The sequence below is a fragment of the Talpa occidentalis genome, unplaced genomic scaffold, assembly GCF_014898055.3.
Source record: "Talpa occidentalis isolate TD23 unplaced genomic scaffold, MPIMG_talOcc4v2.1 talOcc4.10, whole genome shotgun sequence".
Classification (NCBI taxonomy): domain Eukaryota; kingdom Metazoa; phylum Chordata; class Mammalia; order Eulipotyphla; family Talpidae; genus Talpa; species Talpa occidentalis.
In genome coordinates this window covers 35,741,571-35,766,858 of record NW_023600993.1, presented here as the reverse complement: position 1 = coordinate 35,766,858, position 25,288 = coordinate 35,741,571, and the positions used below count along the sequence as shown (strand labels likewise).

Genomic DNA, 25,288 nt, shown 5'->3' with positions numbered 1-25,288 from the left:
TTTCAAAATTGGTCTTAATGATTACTTAGTATTTCACAAAAAGTCTTTTCTCACTACCTGACACTGATTGCTTCTTCATTCATTTTAACAGTTCAAAACATATTTATTAACATCTACTCTGTGCTAGCTCACACTGAACGTGGGGACAAGTAGTGAATAAAAACATATTCTTGGTCCTGTATTCTTTCAGGTACATCTAAGGGGTCCCTAAATCTCTGTATCAAATTCTTCTGAGTTTTGTATTCTTTTGAATGTTCTACATTCTACTATCTCTTTCTTCTGGGGATCCTCATCTGAGCCAAGGAACACAGAAAATAATTTGAAATTAATTAACTACATACAATGGATGTTTTAAGGCATCAGAACTTAGTTCTCACCCACCCAGCATTGGCTGAGAAAGGCTGGAGATGTTAAGATTTTCTTTTCATTAGAAAAGTTCTTTTTTCAAAACAATCCAAAAGATCAATGAAACCAAGAGCTGGTTCCTTGAAAAAATCAATAAAATAGACAAACCCCTAGCCAGGCTCACAAAGGAAAAAAGGGAGAAAGCACAAATAAACAGGATCATCAATGAAAGAGGAGAAATCACAACGGACACAGCAGAAATCAAAAGAATAATCAGTAACTACTATGAACAGTTATATGGAAACAAGTTTAACAATCTAGAGGAGATGGACAAATTCCTACAACTCTACAATCACCCAAAGCTAGATAAAGAAGAACTAGAACACCTAAACAGACCAATTACAAGCAGCGAAATTGAAATGGTAATCAAAAACCTTCCCAAAAACAAAAGCCCAGGACCTGATGGATTTACAAATGAATTCTACCAAAGATTCAGAGACGAATTAGTGCCTATCCTTCACAAACTCTTCCAAAAAATTGAGAAGGAAGGGACAATACCAAACACGTTCTATGAAGCCAACATTACACTAATACCAAAACCGAACAAGGACAACACAAAAAAGGAAAACGACAGGCCAATCTCCCTAATGAACACTGATGCAAAAATCCTCAATAAAATTTTAGCTATCAGAATCCAACAATGTATCCATAAGATAATTCACCACGACCAAGTAGGATTCATTCCAGGGACACAAGGATGGTTTAACATCCGAAAATCAATCAACGTTATCCAACACATCAACAAAAAGAAATATAAAAACCATATAATAATATCAATAGATGCTGAGAAAGCTTTCGACAAAGTGCAGCACCCATTCATGATAAAAGCCCTTGAAATTCTTGGGATACAAGGAACATACCTCAACATCATAAAGGCCATCTATGACAAGCCAACAGCCAGTATCATTCTCAATGGTGAAAAGCTGAAAGCAATTCCATTAAGATCTGGAACAAGACAAGGATGCCCACTCTCACCACTGCTTTTCAATATAATACTGGAAGTCCTAGCCAGAGCAATAAGACAAGAGAAAGACATCCAAGGAATCCAAATAGGAAAAGAAGAAGTCAAACTATCACTATTTGCAGATGATATGATATTATACATAGAGAACCCCAAAAACTCCACAGAAAAACTAATTCAACTCATCAATCAGTTCAGTAAAGTGGCAGGATACAAAATCAACACGCAAAAGTCAGTAGCCTTCCTATACACAAACAATAAATCTGAAGAAGAAGAAATAAAAAAAAAACATCCCTTTTGTTATTGAAACAAAAAAATCAAATATTTGGGAATAAATCTAACAAAAGAGGTAAAGGACCTATACAAAGAAAACTATAAAACACTGTTAAAAGAAATAGAAGAAGACACAAAGAAATGGAAAGACATCCCCTGCTCATGGATTGGAAGAATAAACATTATTAAAATGGCCATCCTTCCAAAAGCAATATACAGATTCAATGCTATTCCAATCAAAATTTCAATGTCATTCTTCAAAGAAATAGAACAATTACTGATGAAATTCATATGGAATCACAAAAAACCCCGAATAGCCAAAGCTCTCCTGAAAAAAAAAGAAGGGAATGGAGGCATCACACTCCCAGACTTCAAACTATACTACAAAGCCATAATCATCAAAACTGCATGGTATTGGAACAAGAACAGACATACAGACCAATGGAATCGAATAGAAAATCCAGAAATAAACCCACAGATTTATGGTCAACTAATCTTTGACAAAGGAGCAAAGACTATGCATTGGAGCAAAGAAAGTTTGTTCAATAAATGGTGCTGGGAAAACTGGGTCGCTACATGCAAAAGAATGAAGCTTGACCACTACCTCACACCATACTCAAAAATCAACTCAAAATGGATTAAAGAACTAGACATAAGACCTGAAACCATAAAATATATAGAAGGAAATATAGGCGAAACACTACGTGATTTGCACATCAAAGACATCTTTACAGACACATCACCCAAAGCAGTGATAGTGAAGGCAAAGATAAACAGCTGGGACTACATCAAATTAAAGAGCTTCTGCACAGCAAAAGAGACAATAACAAAAACAAAGAGAAACCCCACCAACTGGAAGAACATTTTTGCACCCAACACTAATGATAAAGGACTGATCACAAAATCTGCAAAGAGCTGACGAGACTCAACAACAACAAAGAAAATAATCCAGTCAAAAAATGGGCAGAAGAGCTAAAAAGAAACTTCTCTGAAGAGGAAATGCAAATGGCCAACAGGCATATGAAAAAATGTTCAACATCACTTGTCATCAGGGAAATGCAAATCAAAACTACCATGCGATACCATCTTACACCAGTGAGAATGGCATATATTAAAAAAACTAGCAACAACAAATGTTGGCGAGGGTGTGGAGAAAAAGGAACTCTTCTGCACTGTTGGTGGGAGTGCAAACTGGTCCAACCACTATGGAGAGCTGTGTGGAGATTTCTGGACCTACTAAACATAGAACTTCCATATGATCCAGCAATTCCATTCCTAGGTATTTACCCAAAGGACACAGAAACATCAATTCCAAAGAGCACCTGCACCCCTATGTTTACAGCAGCACTGTTTACAATAGCTAAGCTTTGGAAACAACCCAAATGTCCAAAAATAGATGACTGGATCAAGAAGATGTGGTACATATATACCATGGAATATTACTCAGCATTCAAAAAAGATAAACACATGCAATTTGCAGCAACATGGATGGCGCTGGAAGGGATCATGCTCAGCGAAATAAGCCAAAAAGAAAAAGAAAAATACCGGATGGTCTCACTCATAACAGGAATCTAGAAAACTTAAATAAGGGACCAGGAAAATGAATAACTATAAGAAAGTGAAAATCAAAATCAACAAAAAAATATGAACCAGAGACACTTTTAGGGGGGCGGGGGCGGGAGGGGAGGGGTTGGGGTCAGAATGGGGGGGCTGCAATTGTATGGGGAATATAACAATAAAATTTATTATTTAAAAAAAAAATTTTAACTCTGGGCCTCCCTGGTGGTGCAAGGGGTTAAGATGCAGTCTATGAAGCTATCCGCAGCCCACTGCAGCATGAGTTCAATCCCCGGCCAGGCAGCTACCCACATGGCACAGCAGACCTCTCCTGACTCTCCCTCTGCTCTCCTCAGCAGTGTACTTCAGTCAATCCACCTGTTCTGTTCCCTACTCTGTCTCTGGTGAATCCTCTCACCCCCCCACAACTCTAGCCTGTACCCCAATTCTTGTATGTATAAATAAATAAATCTTTAAAAAAAAAAAGTTCTTTTTTCTAATGCTTACAGCAAAAGAGAGCATAGAGACAATAACCATCCCGTGAAAGGATGGTATATTTATAGCTCATTATAAGAAGTTATAACTAGTAGCTACCCTTTACTAAATGTTTACATGAGATAGGTATTTTAACTGTATCATTTCTAAGCACTATGGGGAGTAGACTGTATTAGATCCATTTTATAATTAAGGAAGTTGAAACCTAGAGACATTAACTCCCACTAAGGGAGCAAAGTTGCTTTTGTCTCAAGCTAGGTTTGTATTCTAAACCAAAATTACTTCCACTATAGTTGCTGCCAATCTACTAATAAATCATGAAAGTTAAGTACAAATAGCTAGAAGTGATTTTACTCAATTAGTCATAGTATTTTGAGGGATGATATTGTGTCCAATCCAGAGGGAAACAATACTGATTGGTGAATGAGTGACCAAGTGTATGAACAAGCCCATTTTATTAGATACATTCACAAAGTCTACTAAGTGCAAACAAACACTGTGCTAAGTGCAGGGCATGATGATGATGATCAGCAAAACAGATACACAAAGAGTGAGTATATGTGTAAATTAATCATTTGAACATGATAGCTTGATAGAAAGATTATGGCACATACACACTTTAAACATAGTTACCCCAGACTTCTTGCATATGGCAAGGCATTGATTGGTGGGAACAACATTCTGTGCCAGAATAAGAAGTCGTCATTGGAAACTTCTAATTTCAGTTGTCCTGAAGCTGGAAAATATCACCATATGCTTTAAGAGAAAGTACTAAGCCATAAACCTTTCTGAATTCTAGCTAAAAGTTTACTCAGAAAGAACTCAGTGGGGAGGAGGAGAGGGCAGCACTCTCTGCATACTACAACCCAACACAAACTACTCTTTGTGTTGCTTCCTCTAAGAGCAATTTCCATGGTGAGGTATGTAAATTAAGCATGAAAAGAGGGACATGGTGGGTTAGGGTACAGGAAAATCTGACAGAGAAGGGAGAAAGAGAGAGAGTGGGGGGTATATGATAGAGCAAGAGGAAAAGAAAGAATAAAAAACTAGAAATTATCTATTGGTGAGTCCTTGTAAACAATGATACTTCACAATAAAAAGAAACAGTCATCTAATTTGTTACTGGTAAATTATAGAAAAATCATTCTAATTCAACAAAAGCTTATAAAATGCTTGTTTTATTCGAATCTGTACTTTCTATCTAAAAATGCAAATATTCTATAAATTGATTCAAAGCATAAAGTATTTCTTGCTTAGATTTTTTTTTTTTTTTTAGATTTATTTATTTATTTATACAAGCACTGGGTACAGTCAGAAGTGCGGGAGGGTGAGAGAATTCACCAGAGCCAGAAGGGAGAGGAGAGCAGGCAGACTGGTGGAAGTACACTGCTGAGGGGAGCAGCGGGCAGCAGGAGAGGTCTGCGCGCCATGTGGGACCCTCTCCCGGTGGCATGGGATCAAGCTGGCGCTGCAGAGGCTGCGGGCAGCTTCGCAACCCAGCGCTCAACTGCTGCGCCACCAGGGGAGGCCCTGCTTAGATATTTTCTAATGCAAGGATCAGTGAGGCTGAGTTGGTCCTGGGTCAATGCAATTTTACCTAGCTATTCTCTATTACAGTAGTGATGAGATTAGGGAGAAGAAACGTTTACCAGCATCTTAATGGAAGGTGTTGAAAACATTAAACTGACACATTAAAATTACAATGCTAGACAAATTATTTTAAAATTTGAATAGCAGACTTGAGCAGAAAGATTTGAAAACAACATTTTTTAATACTCCTCCTGTATTTTAGTTCTTAAAGATAGAAGAGCATAATAAGTGCTGGTTTCTATTTTAATTATTTTTACTTATAGAATGAGTCCATGCAAATATGAATAGGTCAACAAGTACTGCCACATAAATTTAATGTCTGAATCTTCAAAATTTTGGTCAAATAATAACTCCTCATTTCAGGATTTAAAAGATATTGTTGTGGAGAGCTCTGCATTTAATTTAACAAAAGAGTACAGTACCAGTTTTTCTATCCTTAAAAATATTCTATCAATGTTAAGTCACACATATATTTTGAAACATGTACGTATTGACACTAGGAAAATAGAACAAAAGCAAAATAACCTATGAATTAGAAATATTAGCAATAATTTGCCTGGCTTAGTGATCTGTTCCGATACAAACAGTTCTACTGTTCAATGCAACATTAGAAAAAAAATGCCACTGAGCCTCAGTTTCCCCATTAAGGAAAATGAAGTTTTTGTCTTGGAAGAACATAATAGCATTTCATAATAACTCTGCCTATAAGTTAGACCATGCACTTGCTTCAGTGATATAGATATACTCAATCAAGTACCAAGTAGCTGTTATAGTTATGAGTACACACATATATGGTTATCAGTGCCCATCTGTTGCATATAGAAGTCTCCTTTACACAATTTAATGACTTCATTTTTGCAGTATACCACCGATTTTTTCAAAATTGGAAAATTTTGGAAGAAATTTTAAAGTGTTCAACTGAGACTGAGAAACAGAGGGAATAATCCTACCAGATTTAGAGAGCAGTATGTTTTTCCTATAATAAAGGTAGATTTACAAAAGTTGGGGAGGGGAAGGGCTTTTATTCATTTAGTAAAACAAATGTATAAGTTCCTCCCTCCCCCTTCCCACCACACACACACACAGGCCCATACACACTTTATTGAGAAAAAGAATGTGTAATTTATTGATTAGTACTTATGATTTTAACCTTTTCAAATATAATTTGTACTTGCTTACAAGTTACAGACAGGCTCACAGCACTGAAAGCAGTAATAAACTTTGGTGCTCTAGTGGAAGTTTTTATCTCTGAAGAAGCTGGAATGTTCCAGAGGAAACTTAATGAAACCACCAAATTAATCAGGGAGCTCCAGGAAACCCGGAACAGAGTCTGAACAGCAGACCTCTGGCAACATAATCTGTCTCTTGGGTTCCTTGTATAGAGAGAAATGCATCTCATTGAACAAGTGACCAATAATCTTAAAGAACCTGCACAGCAAGTAACTCCAGGTGATATCATATGCATGCACTGAGTTTGGAAAGCAAAGCAATGGGGATTTCCTTTCTCTCTCCCATTCTAGAAAACAACTTTGTAGATTTAACAGATGCTAAAGAACCTAAAAAGACTGATGTGAGTGTGGACCTGATGGTATATGAATCTAAATTGATATTTGATTATCATTATGTATATACATATATTTTTTCATTCTTAACTTGGAAATGCTTTTCAGAAGATATTATTTGTAAATTGTATTTTAATTAAGCTTTGGAACAATTAATTTAATGTTTCAGAGATTGGACTCTATTAGATAATAAAGCTAAACATGAGACAATGAAAAAAAAGTCTTCAGATTTGATAAAACCAAATTGATTGAACAATATGATTGGTCTGTTTTTCAAGTTTTATTATAAAGAGATAACGACATTTCTAAAATATTTCTCTTCTTCATTTCTAAAATATTTTTCTTCTTCATTTACTGTATAGGTATAGTTAAACTGCAACATAATGATCTATACAACTGTTAGTATTCATCAGTTCAAGTGTAACAATTTACTTGGCTCATTAGAAATGTTATGTTTCCAATTATTAGTATTATTGACTTTTTAAATAAATATAGTAATATTTTATAACACAGTACAGTTTACTAAAATTTGTACTCCTCGAGTTAGATTTAGAGAACACTGTGATCTATGGTACACTTGAATCCACGTTACACCATACAAGGAGTCCATGGTATGGGTCAAACAATCAAAAGTTGAGAAAAGGTGTAACTTAATGAAAACAGAGACAGGATGTTATCATTTCAAAAAGTTACAAATAGCCAATTTGGAGTTGTATTTTTTCTTTTCTTTTGTTGAACAGTACCACTCTGGGTTGGATCTATGTTAAGAATTTATGTTTCCCCTTTCCTGATTTTGTCTTCTACTTCTGCAAGGACATATTCTCTAGTACCTTCAGGAAAAGAACCATGCACGGTATCTTCTGCAACCTTAATTATTTATGCATACAAGAGCTGGGGTACAGGCCAGAGGTGTGGGGGGTGAGAGGAGTCACCAGAGAGGGGAACAGAACAGGCAGATGGACCGAAGTACACTGCTGAGGGGAGCAGCAAGCGCATCAGGAGAGGTCTGCTGCGCCATCTGGGTTGCTCCCTGGCTGGCCGGGAGATCAAACTCGTGCTGCAGAGGCTGCAGAAGCTTCATAGGTTGCGTCTTAACCCCTTGCACCACCAGGCAGGCCCAACCTTGAATACTTTAAAGTGGCTTTATTTACCTTACACTTGACAGCTAGTTTTGGCTGTTTATAAAACTCTAGTTGCAAATAATTCCTCAATAGAATTTTTCAGACACTGCTTCATTATATTCTAGAATCCAGTGTTACTGATAAAACTTCTGAGACTGGTGTGGTTACTAGTCTTTTGCAAGAAGACCTGTTTTGTTGTCTGAAATATTTTTGGACTGCTTCATCTCTGGAATATTGAAATATCTTAATATGCCTTGCTTTGGGTCCTCCCATGTCCTATTCATTATAGTAGGCCCTTTCAACCCTACAACTCCTGTTCTTTGGCTCTTGGAAATTCTCTTCTATCATTACTTTAAAATTTCCTATTTATCAACTTGTTCTTTTTCTGGAAATTTTAATGTCTACTGTTGGACTTTCTGAATTGAATCTCTGTATTTCTCTTCATTCCTCAGCCATTACCCACCTTTAAAAAAAAAAAAAACGATTGATTGATTGATTTTTTAAAGATTTATTTATACAAGAACTGGGGTACAGGCCAGATGTGCAGGAGGGTGAGAGGATTCACCAGAGTCAGAGCAGGGAACAAAACAGGCAGACTGACGAAATACAATACTGAGGGGAGCAGTGGGCAAGACAGGAGAGGTCTGCCGCGCCACGTGGTTTTCTCACTGGCCGGCAGGGATCGAACCCACACTGCAGAGGCTGCAGACAGCTTCACAGCGCTGCGCTCAACCACCTGTGCCACCAGGGGAGGCCCGATTTATTTATTTATGCATACAAGAACTGGGGTATAGGCCGGAGGTGTGGGGAGTAAGAGGATTCACCAAAGACAGAGTGGGGAACAGAACAGGCAGACTGACTGAAATACACTGCTAAGGGGAGTAGCAGGCGAGTAAGGAGAGGTCTGCTGCGCCATATGGGTGACTTCCCTGGCCGGGGATTGAACTCATGCTGCAGTGGCTGCAGATGGCTTCATAGGCTGTGTCGTAACCCCTTGCACCACCAGGGAGGCCCTGTTTTATTTTTCTGGACATGAAAGTATCTTACTATTTTGTTCCTGTTTGTCTTATTTTGGAAATCACATTCTCCCTTCCTTTTTGTAGCATTTTATTTTACACAAAGGATCTTTGTGATTTCCTTTGTAGTTACTCAGAGACTTCCTTTTGAAGTTCTTTATTAGTCTCTAATTCTCCCTAGGGCCAGATTACTTCCTCTGGAGCAAAGGCACTTTTATTATTTTGGTCTCCTTTCTATGGAAGGATTCTTCAAATACCTGGTGATACTCAATTGTCTACTTGCATTTAAAAGGCACTACAAGAAGTGTGGCCTTTTTTAATGTATGGATAAGTTGACTAGCAAGCTTCTCTTTCCCAGTAAGTGGAAGAGATCTGGTTATTACACTTGGAAACCCTTAAATGCCACAATATGGAGGACTTTGCAATAAGGTCCCACTTTATACTCTTGCTGTCCAGTTTCTTCCCAGGCAGCTGATCTTGTAAATATTTATCAGAAGTAAAATATGCCAGGCTTTCTATTCATGACAATAGCTTATTACTTTTATATACTTTTAAGTAATCTCCCCCTTTAAAGTTTCAAGGCACATTTCCATCCTCCATGATTCTGGGAGCTGCAGGGTAAACCAGCTTCTCTATCAGCTTAAGTTTTATCTGCATATACTGGGCTTCCTCTGTTCCTCATCCTCCATGTACTTTCCAGTTTCTAGAAATGAAGTCATATATTTCATATATTTCTGGGTTGTCTCCCATTCTATTTTTCATTATTTTCTTTTAATTATAAGACATTTCAATATCTTCAGAAGGAAAGGAATTAAAGATACTAAAATACACTTAAGGTAAAGGTTTATCTTAAGTAAGATGTAAACTTAAAAAAAAGGAATTACTTCAAAGTTCAAGGGACCTAATTTTAGGGAAATGAGATAAAAGCATCTGGGAATTTTATCAATTGCTAAATCCAGGAAAAATACAATCTGAATATTATTTATGCTAGCTTCCCATGTTAGAATTATAGAATTTTACTTGTATGGCAAGAGTAAAAAATCATGCCCTTTGCATAAATGTAGGACTGTCTTTGAATGACTTACTTAATAATATTCTGGACCTTTAGTGTTGAACTTAATATAGTACTTATATATTGATTTTTAACAGGTGTGGACAATTCCCATTTGTATTACATACTTATTCAGAGTCATTGTATGGCTATAAATTGGCTATAAATTGTAAAATTGTAAAGGAAACTGAATTCACATAAAAAAAGCAATAAAAATTTGAAATTAAAGCACTAAAAGGTCAAACAAAAGTGCATTCTGATTACTAAGGTCTAAAATGAAGGACTATGATCTGGAAGAGACCTCAGAGGATAATGTAGCACAATTATTTAATTTTCCAGAAGTGAAAATGGAGGCTGAGTTTCAGTGAGTAGAAGCAGAGTATTCTTTTCTAAACTAAAAAATACTACTACTCATAGTAAAAATGATCAAATTTAGTAGAGAATACAATGTCTTTAATCATTAAAGAAAAGCTTTGATCAGGTACAAACTCCATGAGGACCTGAGTTATCATAAATGAAAGTAAGAAATGTCCAAATCATATTCATACTTACTCATTCCCCCAGTCCAAGCGCACGGTGATATGCCGCTTAACCTCCCGCACCTGATCCTGAGTTAGGTGACCAGACAGTAGCTGCCTTCGAAGGTCTATAAGTTCATTCATCACATGGCGTAGTTTGTAGAAAAGATCTACTTTGTGTTTCTGGGAAGGCATTTTGGGTATTGGGTGAAATAAAAAAGGGATGAAAAAAGAGAAATAATTAAACTATGAAAATATTTATTTCTCTAAATCTCTTTTAAAAGATACACAAAGAAGAGCTTAATAATCTTAACGTTCTTAGTTCCTACTGTCTAAAAATCCATACATAGTGACATATAACAAGTATTATAATTAATTTGGATCATGCAAAGTACCATTAATCTCTACTCATTCCTGGACTACTCACTTTATAGTAAGTCAAAGTTACAAAATGCAGTCAGAACAGAAAGTCCTGTTAACACAGGACCAAGAGCTGTTTCTCTGACAGAAGTTACTATGTACAAAGCCAACAAAGGTTTTCAAATCCAGCAACAACTCTGGTTTCTCCTGGAGGAATATTGAAGTTAAGGGAGGGAAACAGAATCACTTGCCCTATTTAGAAGGAACTAAGGTTTTAATATAATGCCAGTCTCTGGAGTGACATTCACTCCAGGCCTCATCTAGCTTTAATTAGCTTTTGTAAACTTTATGCATCCCTGATGTCAGAAATTTGTACTCTTTTCAGTTTAATAAAAAGTGTCACCTTTGTAACAGCTAAGTGGAACCACCTTAATGAACTAAATTGTGAACATCATAGTGGTTTTGACATTACATTAAACAAAAAAAAAACCCTAAGTGCCATGACAGCAGATGCTTACACAAAATGATAAGAATATAAATTTAAAACCAAAATCCTATTTATTCATAAGTGAAATCTTGATTTTGGAATTTCTAGATTGTTGTCTGTTATAGAAAAGCATAATTTTATATGACAAATAAAGTTCTTGCAATGTAACTTAACCATAAAGTATGCTTTTTTTTTTTTAAAGACCTGTGCCATAGTGTTAGTATAAAAATCTCTATCTGGGATTTCTCCTAAAAAGAACCTTGTGAAAATAAGCTGATTCAAGTGGCTACAAACAAAATTAATTATAAAGCACATTACAAACCGGTAGACTCAGCTAATGTTTTAGGTAGCAGTGATCTTATTAAAATGTCAGAACATCATACTACTTAAATGTAGCTAATGGAACATTAGGTTAAAGGTCCATCTTAAACAAAAATAACTTATAACTAGAACAACTTAGGAATCAAGCATTCTAAATGCATCATTTCAGGTGCTGTCCTTTCCTCAGTTGATGACTATATGACGAAAAGTGAAGTGCCTTGATAGCACACAATGCTGGCAGAAAAGCAGACTTCACAAATTCTTGCCAGTTTTAATAAGCTACAAAGTCTAGGCAAATTGCAACATCTAGAGAAATGAGATCTTGAATACTAGCAACAGAGGTAATATGCTGCATTTATTTATTTATCATAAAACAGGGTCACCTAAATTTAAAGATTATTTTCCCATCAAACTACAAACAATGATATACTGTATACATTACACAAGCATGTACTCATTTGCTCAATAAACACTTACGGAACACCTGCTGAGTGCTAACACTTTACTGTGATCAAAAGTCCCTACTCATGGAGTTTTCATTCCAGAGTTCAGAGAAAGGCCATAGAAAAGTAGATAAATGATGGTGGTAATGAATTCTAGGAAGAAAAACTGAGGAGAAGGGACAGTGGGCGGCCAAGGGTGGGTTGCCTGGAATGTAGGAGAAGGCAGAGTTGTCAGAAAAAGGCTTTTCTTGGGAGTTGAACTTTGAGTAGAAACCTGAATGAAATAAACACTTAGGAAAACTGGGGAAGTTTTATTCATTCATCTATTTTTATTGCGGTAACACTGGTTTACGTAGTCGTTTATGTTTTACATGGATAGGGTCTCTTCATCAGGTATTGTTACCACACAGCACCTGCTACCAAGACACCCATAGACCATCACTGTAGTCCGTTGGGTTCCCTACCCACCTTGCTCTTGCCCTTTACCCTTACAGTCCCTCTTGTGTAGCCTCAGTGCTTATAGTAGCTTTCTAGGGTTAGTTCTTAATTTGGCTTTATTTGACCTTTGGTTTCTCTGTATTCCACATCAAGTGACACCATCCGGTGTTTCTCTTTCTCCTTCCAGCTCCATCCATGTTGCAGCAAATGACTACAGTGTATCTTTTTTAAAAGCAGAATAGTACTTTACTGGGTATACATACCATATCTTCCTGATCCACTTATCTATATTTGGGTACTTAGGTTGTTTCCATAGCTTGGTTATTGTAAATAGTGCTGCAGTGAACAGAGGAGTGCATGTTTCCATTCAAATTAAATTAATGTTTTTGTAGTCTTCGTGTAAGTATCTAGGAGTGGAATTGCTGGGTCATATGGCATATCCATTTTTAATCTTTTGGAAAACCTCCATACAGTTTTCCACAAAGGCTAGACCAGTCTACATTCCCACCAACAGCCAAACAAGGTTCCTCTTTCTCCACATTCTTGCCATCTTTTTGAGATGTGCCATTCTTACAGGTGTGAGATGTTATCTCACTGTGGTTTTAATTTGCATTTCCCTGTATTTCATATGGTTGTTGCCATCTGTATGTCTTCTTTAGAGAAGTGCCTATTTAGCTCTTCTGCTAACTTTTTGACTAGGAAATGTTTTATTTTTCCTGAGTTGTTGAGACCTTTGTAGATCTTGGATATCAGTCCCGTGTGAGATACATGGTGTGCAAATATTTCTCCCATCTATTAGGGTGTTTTTTGTTTTGGTTTGTTATGGTTTCCTTATCTGCACAGAAGCCTTTTAGTTTGATGTACTCCCAATTGTTTATATTTTCCTTGCTGATGGGGAGTAACCCACAAAAACATTTCTGAGGCCAATGTTGTCGAGTATTTTGCCTCCACATTTTTATTTATTTTTTTTTTTGTTTCTAAGCATTTTGTTGCTTCAGGTCTTACATCCAAGTCTTTTATCCATTTTGAGTTCACTTTTGTGTAAAGTGTGAGATGGTGATTCAGTTTTATTCTTTTGCAAATAGCAGTCTAGTTATCCCAACACCACTAATTAAAGAGGTTTTCCTTGATCCAGTAGTATGTTCTTGGCTCCTTTGTCATACATTAACTGTCCATATAAATGAGAGTTTATCTCTAGGCTCTCAATTCTATTCCATTGGTCTATCTCTCTGTTTCTGTTCCAGTGAAGTATATTTTGAAGTAATATGTTGAGAATAAATCATAAAAGGCAATGAGCAAAGCAGGAATTCCAGTCAGGAGGCTATTTATTGCAACAACCCACAGGTTGAGATGGTTGGATGGATGAATGTATGCACGTGTGGAATTTCTGCATTTTATAGGTAGAGAGCTGTAAGGATGTGGTGTGGAATTTCTGCATTTTATAGGTAGAGAGCTGTAAGGATGGGCTAAAAAATTAACATAAGGGTTACAAACTGAGTTAAGGATTATTCCTTTTCCTGGCCTGAGGAGCATGTCTAGAAGAGGAAACCAGATTCAATTTTGACATGTTAAGTATGACACTGAATTCCAAGATTTAGAAGTCGGGGAAACAAGGTGCATTTAGCACAGGAAACTAAGAAGGAATTAGTAATGAGGTAAGAGGAAAAGCAGGAGACTATTAGAAACATGGTTTTATGGAGAACTTTCTCAAATGCACTTAAGAATAAAATAGAGGCTGAGAATGGGCCACTGGACTTGACATCGCAATATCCATGATTAAATTCTATAAGGGCAATTTTGATGGAATGACTGGAGTAAATTCAAGAGAGAACAGGAGAGGAAGGAATGGAAAAAAAGCATAGACAATTCTTTTGTAGAATTTTCAGTAGCTGGAAGGAGAGAAATGGAGTACCAGAAAAATGCTGTATAATCAAAGGAGAGCTGCTTAAAACTCAATGAGATTTTAGATTTGTATACTGAAAATTAGCTAGCACAGAGGGAAAATTTGATGATGAAAGTGTTAAATCCTCAAGTAGCCAAAATATAGTAGTAGTCAAAATATAAGGTTTCACTGGATATTCTATTCATTGTCACAGAAAGGTAAGGCATAACATATGGTTAATGATGCAGATAGTTGGGAGATTCAGTGACAGGAGACTTAAATGTTTCCTCTGGTTGTTTTATTCCCAAGGAAATAAAAAGAAATCTGAGAGGGGGTATGATGGGAGAGGATGTTAGCAGTTTGAGAATAGCAAAACTGTAAAATAGTTTTATAGGAAGAGGTAACACAAATCAAGCAGGGAAAGGTAACTCAAATATCAAGATGATTTTGAGATTTATGAATGCTAATTCAAAGAGTAGTTGTGTTTACATTTTTTTAAAGACAAGTACAATGAGGTATATTGATAAACAGTATGTGTGGATTGTATGTCTTATGTATGTTTATTAATAAGTACATATACGTATGTATAACATCTACAAGCACAGACTTACATGCATATACATATAATATCTATGCAAGAATATACTAATAATGTCTTTTTATTATACAGCAATCTATTTTACATGCATATACATACAGTATCTATGCAAGAATATACTAATAATGTCTTTAATTATACAGCAATCTATTTTTTTTAATTTTTTTTTATAGAGGCATGTTTATTTGTTTGTTTGTTTGTTTGTTTATACATGCACTGGGTACAGTCAGAAGCGCGGGAGGGTGAGAGAATTCACCAGAGCCAGAGTGGGGAGCAGAACAGGCAGAAGGACCAAAGTACACTGCTGAGGGGAGCAGCGGGCGGCAGGAGAGGTCTGCGCGCCATGTGGGACCCTCCTCCGGTGGCCGGGGAGCAGCCTGGGATCGAACCAGCGCTGCAGAGGCCGAGGGCTGTTTCGCAACCCAGTGCTCAACCACTGCGCCACCGGGGAGGCCCAGCAATCTATTTTTTAATGGAATTTCTAACAGATTGTATTTTCCAAAGATGAGAACAGTATTTCCCATTCCAAGTGCTTTTCTGCAAAAAGGTGATTGTGATACTCCTCCAATATGAGGTAGAATCTGTTTTTTCACACTCTTGAATCTAGGTAGGGCCTAAGACTACTCTGACTAATCAAACATGATAGCAGTAAGCTAATTCTAGGTACAGCCCTTAACTAGTCTGGCAGCTTCTACTTCTTGCTTCTGGGAGTACATACTTTAGGGACTTTCTCCCTCAAAGCCAGTTGTGATGCTATGAAAAGCCAAAGCTACACAGAGAGGCCACAAGAAGGCACTCCAGTCAGCAGTCCCAACTGGCATTTTAGATGCCAATCCTAGCTCAGCTCACTTTTCAGAGAACTATAGCTCCTACCAATATCTGACTGCAACAAAAACAAATGTCTTGCCATGAATACTAAAAGCTTTCAATGGAGATCAATTTAATGAAAGTTAAACACTGCATCCAAATTTCAAGTTAAGGGATCTCTCCCAGGTCTCCAAGTTTCCTCTTACTTCTGAATATTCTTGTATTTTTATATAAGTAGGTAGCTTATTTTCTCATTTCAATCATTAAAAACTTAAGTTTATTCAAATTTCTCCAGTATTCTTTTTTTAATTGCTATTAGTAGTCAAGGCTCTTACCATGAAGTAATCTCTACTCTTATTCAAAATGTTTATATTATACCAAAGCTCTAAGACTCAACCCAGGATTATATAAAAATATCTAAATTGCAATATTTGCAACCCCAATGACCATACTGTCAAAAATATCTTTAAACCCAGCAATTTAAACTTTCATTTTAGCTTGCTGAATGATATAGCTATTAGCAAAAACTTGAAATTGAGGTCAAAAGAGAAAATTTCTGTGTAATAAAACAATATCTAAAACTAAGCTATTTTGTATTGATCTTAAAGTACATATTTGTAAGAGATAAAAATGTAAAGAAGCAATGTGGAAATTCTTTTTTTTTTTTAAGATATATTTATTTATACAAGAGCTGGGGTACAGGTCAGAGGCATAGGAGGGTGAGAGGATTCACCAGAGACAGAGCTGGGAGCAGAACAGGCAGATGGACTGAAAGCATTGCTAAGGGGAGCAGCGGGTGAGACAGGAGAGGTCTGCCATGCCGTGTGGGTATCTCCCTGGCCGGCCAGGAATCCAACCCATGCTCTAGAGGCTGCGGACAGCTTCACAGTGCTGTGCTCAACCTACTGTGTCACCAGGGAGGCCCCTGTGGAGATTCTTTTCGAACTATTTGCTAGGACAGGAATGTGCCTATACAATCTATTTGCTTGGCATACATATATAGTTCTTCAACTTTCAGGGGCCAGGATATCTTCCTCATTCCACTCCCAAGCCAAATATATTCTCCCTTATACACTTCTTGATAGCCAAAATAACACCCTTTATAGCTTTAATTCTCTTTTACAAAACAAGTATTTTCAGGAGAATGGAATTAATTAAAACTGTATTTTTAAGAAAGCTGTCTTTCCCTAGACAGATAAGAATCTTGGTAATAAAAGACCAAAGTCAACTGAAATGTAGGGGAAATAACAGTGATATGAAAAATGGAGGCCTCAGTTGCTGATGTCAAGGGCATCCATTCACAATTCTGAACAAAGTGGGCAGTTGAGAGCTGAGGCATTCTCAGGAACAGAATTAGCCCTTCTATGCAAGACAAACAAGTCTCCATTTTTAATTTACTATATATATACGTTAAATAAACCCAACACCTTTATACTTGAATATAACACAGCTATCACAGGATACATGAATTAGATGAATATATACTGACAAGAATTGAATTAAGACATACTGTTCAGCAAACATAGAAGCAATACTCATTAATTTGAACCTCAATAAACCCCCACACCAAATCATGAGACCATATTATGTTGACAGGAAAAGAATTGGAGGGATATCCATTGAAATATAACAGATTAATTGGAGGCGAGAAGGAGATGTAGGAAAAGTTAGCTGTTTATAGTATACATAATAATTTTTAGAAATAACAACATAATAAGTAACACTACATAAAACCTGGCAGAGGAACTACAGAGTTTAACTGGTATAGCCTCAAAGTTCCAAAATGTAGCCGAAAATTAATTTCCAGCTTATAAAGATTTCATTCTCCACTCTGGTGCTGGTTGTGAAAGATGACTTGGTCAGTGACTACCTGGCTGTTAGGGGAGGGCAGAGACTCGAGGGTGTGTTCAAAGATTTATGGTGGCTCAGGTGATCACCAAAAGTAGGAGTAATGCCAACGCAATTGCAGAAAAGCTCACTAGGGGTAAAATGGCGACCTGGGTCCTCACTAACCTGTACCTTCATATAGGCATGCTTCACATCTTTGGGGACAGAGAAGGTTGGTTTGAGGGAAGAGCGATATGGTGGAGGATAACATATATCAGATAATATGCCAGAGGCTGTGTCATGCTGAACCATTCCTACTTTCATTAGGTCATTGTGATGTGTCTTGTTCACCAGTCAAAGACTGGTAACTTTGCTCTTCTCCCAGGGCTGGCTTTAGCTCAGTCAAAATGGATCCGCCTTCAGTCATCCTCCTCAGGGGTGGTTCAGGACCCACAGGTATATTCCATTCCTTTTGGTCTTCATTTTTCCAGTAAGAGAATAAGAGAGAGCTTTGAGGCCATACCCCACTCAGAGTTCTGAAGTCACTGGTTTTTCAGCTAATGTTCAGTTCCTTTTAGACTAGGACTAGGGTTCTTTGGAGAAATGACTGATTCTTCTGATGTATCAGGGAGGGAGAATAGCAAATATTTCAGTTCTGCTCACAAAAAGGTATAATTTATCAGAAGGCAGCAAGTCATAGCTTAAAAAACAAACAACAAACAAACAAGCCAAAAATGGAAAAGGTTTTCTTTAAATCCAATTCTCTTACAAGTGTCTCTTTCCAGGTCCCCAAAATCCCTGTTACAAGTCCAAGACCAAGAAACAAGTGTGGCTTCTTCACATGTCTTTCTGCTCTATGTGCCTCCTTCAGTCTTCTCCATCTCTCCCCAAGTCTCTATTTAAAGACATCACTTGATCTGTCTCCCTTAGGTAACTCTTCTTAACGAGACTAATAGGAAACTAGCCCCAATCCTCCCCATGTACAATTGTCCCTTCTCCCAAATGTTAAAGTTAACTCTGGACAGTAATCTGGCAAAGAAATAAAGGACTATATCCTAGGGAAAGGGTGTGGAGGACAAAGGGAGAAGATGGGAGGGTAGGAAGGAAACCAGTAAGAATCAAGCCTATTATTTCTTAAGAAAGACTCGAGAGACTGGAGGTACCAGGAACCCCTAAAGATGTTTTTGTGTATGAATGTGCATGCACATATATAGTGGGTCTGGAGAGTTTGATTGGGGGGGATGAAAACAAAAGAATTGGTTAACAGTCTTTTAAAAGGCTGTAAAATCTTCAGATCACTACCCCTACTCTATCCTGTCAGGTTTTCTCCACCTGAGAGCTTTGTCCAACTAAGGGTTTATTCTCTGCAGAGATTAAAGCAGAGTCTATACACAGGAAGGCACCAATTAGGGCTGATGATGTTAAAAATGAATATTAGGTCAAAAACATGTAGTATACAGATCCTTAGTGCCCTTCCCCACACTGAATTTTCAATGTTTTGATAGCGAGGCTTCTATTTTCCTAGGAAGAAGAATGGAAGATTGCTTACTGAGAAAACTCAGTAAAATGGAAAAGACCCAGGAATATTGATAGTTGCCCTGCTTCTCTTATGAGAAGTCAAGTCTTCTCCTGGACATTCTAGAGTAATGTCTACCAGCTAGTAAACACCAGTTCCATTCACAGAGCTTTCTGTCAAAATTATAATGCTTCATTCTTACATGAAAATAGAGAAGAATAGCATACAATGAAGAAAGTTTCCAACATGAAGGAAAGCGACTCTAACAGTCAGGGAAAAACAACAACAAAACCTGGAGGAAGGAGAAATAATGCCAAGAGTAAAAGTTCAAAGAAACAGTTTCTATTCTGGAGAAATGTATCCATAATATAAGAACAGGATGTATCCATAATATAAGAACAGGATATAATGTATCCATAATAATGTATCCATAATATAAGAACAGGATATAACAGTAAAGGAAAGCAAGATCCAGAGGCACAAAGGGCTTTTGGAAGTTAGAAACAGGATGGCTATAATCTAAAACAAAATCACTGAAAAATGAAAGAACAGGAAGTTGAGGAACTCTGACAGAAAGTAAAACAAGAAGTAATACAATGGATAAATATAAGGGGCAAGAATACAAGTAAATTAGTGAATCATTCTAGAGTGTCCAATTCTAAATAAAAGAGTTTTAGGAAGAAGGAAGTGTAAAAACACAGAGGAAGAAACTATTAAGGAAGTAATAAAATAAATGTCACAGAACTGAAGGAAATGTATTTCCAGGTTGATAAAACTCATGAAGTAGTCAGTGTAACCAACTGGAAAAGATATAACTAAGACACATCATTGTAAAACTGCAGAATACTAGAGACAAATAATTTTATGGGGAAAAAACAAACTTATCAATAAGTGTCAGGAACTAGTGTGACATTGAACTTCTCAGTAATAACATTGGAAGCTAGAAAATAATGAAGCAATTCTTTAAAAACTACTGTACTTTATTTTTTTACAATGTTTGCTTTCTTTCCTCAGGTGTAGTACCCACAGACTTTCACCACCAATTCACCTGTGCACCATCACCTCAGTCCCTTGTGTCCTGGTCTCTTTCCCTCCCCACCATCCCAGGCAGAATGTCTCTGATTGTAGTTATCTCTTTTTTATTGTGAAAAAATACTGTACTTTATTTGTAACCAAGAATTTTATATCCAGCCAAACTATCAATGAAGGATAAAGTAAACTAAAAATAGGTAAGTGAAATCTTGAAAATGTTCTCCCACCTTTTCAGGAAGCTATGGAAAGAGTGACTCATAAAAGGAAGTAAATCAAGAATAGGGTAACATTGGCTTTACCCAGAAAAGAAAGGGACCAGAGAGAGGCAAAGAAAATTATCATACTGGATTAAACAGGAGGCGGAAGGTTTCATGCAGGATATCACTGAGAAAAGAATTTAACTGGTAAAATACCTAAAGTGTTAGAACATACTGAAAGGAGATTTTCATCTTTTTATTTTATTGTATTTTTTTAATTGATGTTAACATTGGTTTACAATACTGTGATTAATTTATAGGTAAGGGGTCACGCCTCTTCAGATATATGTTACCATACCACACCCACCACCAATGCAGCCACGATGCTCCACTGAGGCCCCTCTCCCATTTGCTCCCCACATCTACCATCCACTCCAATAACCTAAATTCTACAGTGAGATTTCAAGGGTTTGTTTTGGCTTAGTTGCATCTCTCCCTTTATTTCTTTATATACCACACATGGATGAAATAATCCTGTATCTGTCTTTTTCATTCTGAGATGATTTTCATTTCTGCTACACAGAACACAGAAAATAGAGGAAACAAAACAAATGAAAAGAGTATTATTAACTATAAAAACAAAGTTACACAAGAAAGGAAATTTAATCTTAGTTCACTTACTATGTGCTCAGTATAAAAGTAGTTACATAGGAATAGCAGCAAGTGCACATTGATTTAACAACAAAAAAAAGATGATTTAACGATTTTGGAAAAGTGTATTTAGTGTTAATTCTTATCTAATAAAAGATCATTAAATGATACCTAAAATAGAAAAAAAATCAAGAGATACATTAAAATGTTATTATTTAGAAACATGAAATGCCAGAAGAGATAAAAGGGCTGCATAAAATGAGTATGAAGTGGGAATCATGAATGGGGTCAGCAAGCACCAAGAACTACCTGGTTTTTGTTTTTGTTTTTCACTAAAGGCCTAGTTGTCTTCAATATATTCTATAAAGATCATATATACATATAACTTCAATTGTTGTTTCTTCAAGATGAAAATAACCCCTACTATAAAAGATCCTCTTACATTCCTACCCCCAGTCAGTGCTCTGAGTCACAAAGTTGAGCAGACCCTCAAATGAGCTTCACTGTTATTTATTACTTTAAATAATAAGAAATGAAGTCAGCTAAACCTGCACTAGAGCAACAATCTCCTGTCAGGCTCAATACAAAAGCCAGACCATTATACATCTATTCCCAGAGTGAATGAGAAATGAAACACATTCCACGGCAGAATGCCCTGGAGAAGGCTCTGTTTCTTGACTACAGCACAGCGTCTGTCAGTTCACGGCTTCTACACCGTGGTGACAGTATACACAGGGCAGAAATGACAACAGCTACCCTGCCAACCAAGCCACTTCAGGATATGAGTCACCCTGCTGCAGCAAAGAAAAGGAAAAAGCAAAAAGGTGTACATTCACTCCCAGTTTCCCAGAGATGCACCATGAGCAGTACTTTCACACAAGGCTATAATTCCAAGGGCCTGCAAGGGATTGTGTTGTGCTCTGAAATCCTATTTTTGGCTGCTTACCTCTGAAAACAAACAAATCAGTTGGGAACTTTAAACAAAACACAAACTACTCATGCTGCTTCCTTGCATTTCCCCCATTTATTTCTCAAATGTATCACCTTTAAAATACCCAGCCTATGGTTTCACTCATAGCAGGAATCTAGAAAACTTAAATAAGGGACCAGGAAAAAGAATAACTATAAGAGGGCCTCCCCGGTGGTGCAGCGGTTGAGCGCTGGGTTGCGAAGCTGCCCACAGCCTCTGCAGCGCCAGTTCGATCCCCGGCTGCTCCCCGGCCACCGGAGGAGGGTCCCACATGGCGCGCAGACCTCTACTGCCGCCCGCTGCTCCCCTCAGCAGTGTACTTCGGTCCTTCTGCCTGTTCTGCTCCCCGCTCTGGCTCTGGTGAATTCTCTCACCCTCCCGCGCTTCTGACTGTACCCAATGCTTGTATAAATAATAAATAAATAAATAAATAAATCTTAAAAAAAAAAAAAGAATAACTATAAGAAAGAAAATACCAAAATCAACAAATAACTATGAACAAGAGACACTCTATGGAGGTGGGGGGCGGGGAAAGGAGAGCTTGGGGTAAAAATAAGGGGGTTGTAATTGTATGGGGAATATAAAAATAAAATTTAAATTAAAAAAATAAATTAAATAAAAAAAAAACCCAACCTATGAAATATATCCAAACCATCCCTGCTTTTCTACTACTGATCCTTGCTCTGGAGATTCATAATTCCTTAATGGAGAGATCACGTCCCTTAATAGGCAAGTGTATTAACTTTAGAGTCAGAATGCTTGTGCTTTCTATTTCAACTCTGCCATCTGTGGTGCCTTGGGTAAATTTACCAACCTCTGTGTGACTTCAGTCGCCTTATCCTTTTACCAACAAGGATGATAACAACAAAAGAGTATCCTTCTAAAACTATTACAAAGGCTAACCATGCCTGGAACTTAGTAAGAGTTCTCAAGTGTAGTTACTACCAAAATTCTTTGTCCTCTGAAAGACACTCTGCTCTGGATTTGGTTCCCAAACATCACCGCATCTTTCAGATGTGCTGTGTCTTGTCTTTGTACTAAGTCTTACCAAGTGCACCTTCCAAATTATAAACCTTTCAACCTCCTACAGGTAACCACAGTCTTGATTCATTCCATTTGCTCTTTCATATATTTTTTAAAGATTTATTTATTTATACACACAAGAACTGGGGTACAGGCCAGAGTTGTGAGGGGTGAGAGGATTCATCAGAGAGAGTGGGAAACAGAACAGAAGGATGGACTGAAATGCACTGCTGAAGGGAGCAGCGAGCGGGTCAGGAGATGTCTGCTGTGCCATGTGGGTAGCTCCCTGGCCAGGGATCAAACTCATGCTGCAGTGGCTGCAGTGAGCACCACATGTTGCATCTTAACCCCCTGCGCCACCAGGGAGACCCTGCTCTTTCATATTTTTAACTACTTATGCATAAAGTACTTAAACAGTATTGTTTCGTTTTGCCTGAAGTCCTAGGCCTAAAGCTGCTGGGCTACCATCACACTGCTGCACAGCAAAGTATACAAACCAACAATATAAAATAAAGTGTTTTCAATCATTATTCTTATTAACAATATATGTGGATACCAGATGGTCTCATTCATAGCAGGAATTTAGAAAACCTAAATAAGGGACCAGGAAAAAGACTAATTATAATAAAAAAGTAAAAATCAAAATCAACAAGCAACTATAAATCAGAGACACACTACAGAGGGGGAGGAGGGAGTAGGATCAAAACAAGGGGGGGTGGGAATTGTATGGGGACTATACAAGATGAAAATATATATACATTGTGCAAAAATGAAAAATGATGTAAAAATATATAAAATTAAAAAATAAAAGATAATTAAAAAAACACATGTGGTTACATATAATACCATGATTCTCTAACTCTCGTGTATCAATGATGATATTTACTGAACAGAATACTGGCTTTAAACCACAAAAAATTAATATTAGTATTTAATATTTTGTTTGAAATTCAACTGCATATGTTTTATATTTTAAGTAACATGAATCTATATACAGTTTATGAGTAAACTATATTTGTGTGTGTGTTCACAACTTTCCATGGTCATAATGTTAAATGGAAAATGTTTGGGATCCAGTACTCTAAATCACCTCTAGCACAAACAGGTGTATCCAGTCCTATACATTGTTCACTTGAGTCATTCTGAACTCATCCTCTTTTCTGTACTTTCTAGAGGCTAGAAGAGGCAGCCCCATTTCCTTCCATCAACACAACTTCAACTCTAATGAGGATCAGCAGAAAAAGGCTCACATATGATAACGCAAAGGTGTGTTGCCTGGGGAAATTTATCTGGCTTACTAGAAAAATTCCCTCCAAAAGGATAAATTACACAGTAAACTCACAACTAATTATCCAAGGTCTGGCTCCTAGCACCGATAGGATTTTGACCATATACTGGAGTTGAATGGATTTCAAAATAATGACCAACCCTAGCAAAATTTATTTTTTTTAAAGATTTATTTATTTATTAATGCAAGCACTGGGTACAGTCAGAAGCACGGGAGGGTGAGAGGATTCACCAGAGCCAGAGCGGGGAGCAGAACAGGCAGAAGGACCAAAGTACACTGCTGAGGGGAGCAGCGGGCGGCAGGAGAGGTCTGCGTGTCATGTGGGACCCTCGCCGGTGGCCGGGGATCGAACCGGTGCTGCAGAGGCTGCGGGCAGCTTCAGAGCCCAGCGCTCAACTGCTGCGCCACCAGGGGAGGCCCGCAAAATTTATTTTTTAAATTCTATTATTCTTTACAGAGATAACACTTTAAATGACTTAGGGGTAGCGGTTCACCCCTTCTCACACGATATCCACCACCAAAGCACTCATAAACCTCTAGCACAGTCCAGTAAGCCCTAGCCTCAATTCTGCACTCAGATTTCTAGGGTTTGTTTTCATAACAAAACTTCATAACAAAACTTTTTATTTATAATGGCAGAACCCAAAGTAAACAATTAAAATCCATATTCTATAAAAATGAAGCTGATAAATCTTAAAATGTAAACAAAGTAGATACAATTCTAGGAAAATACATAAAATACATAAATTAACACAAATATAAATAGAAAAATAGATGTTAAAGAAACTGAATGTTTACAAAGAAAATATATTGAATGGTTTCACTTATAGGAGTAATGTAGGGGGACCAAAAAAGGGGTCAGGAAAAATAATTATAATAATTAAAAAACAAAATTAATA

The 25,288-nt window shown here is 37.2% G+C and overlaps 1 protein-coding gene across 1 annotated transcript in view; it reads right to left on the bottom strand.

Annotated features, from left to right (window-relative positions):
* DOCK3 (dedicator of cytokinesis 3) overlaps positions 1 to 25,288 on the bottom strand; it is a 245,020-nt gene that overhangs the window by 147,324 nt on the left and 72,408 nt on the right. The window contains exon 5 of the mRNA XM_037501571.2: positions 10,584 to 10,732. Within this exon, the coding sequence (XP_037357468.1) occupies positions 10,584 to 10,732 (149 nt within the window). The remainder of the gene's footprint in view (positions 1 to 10,583; positions 10,733 to 25,288) is intronic.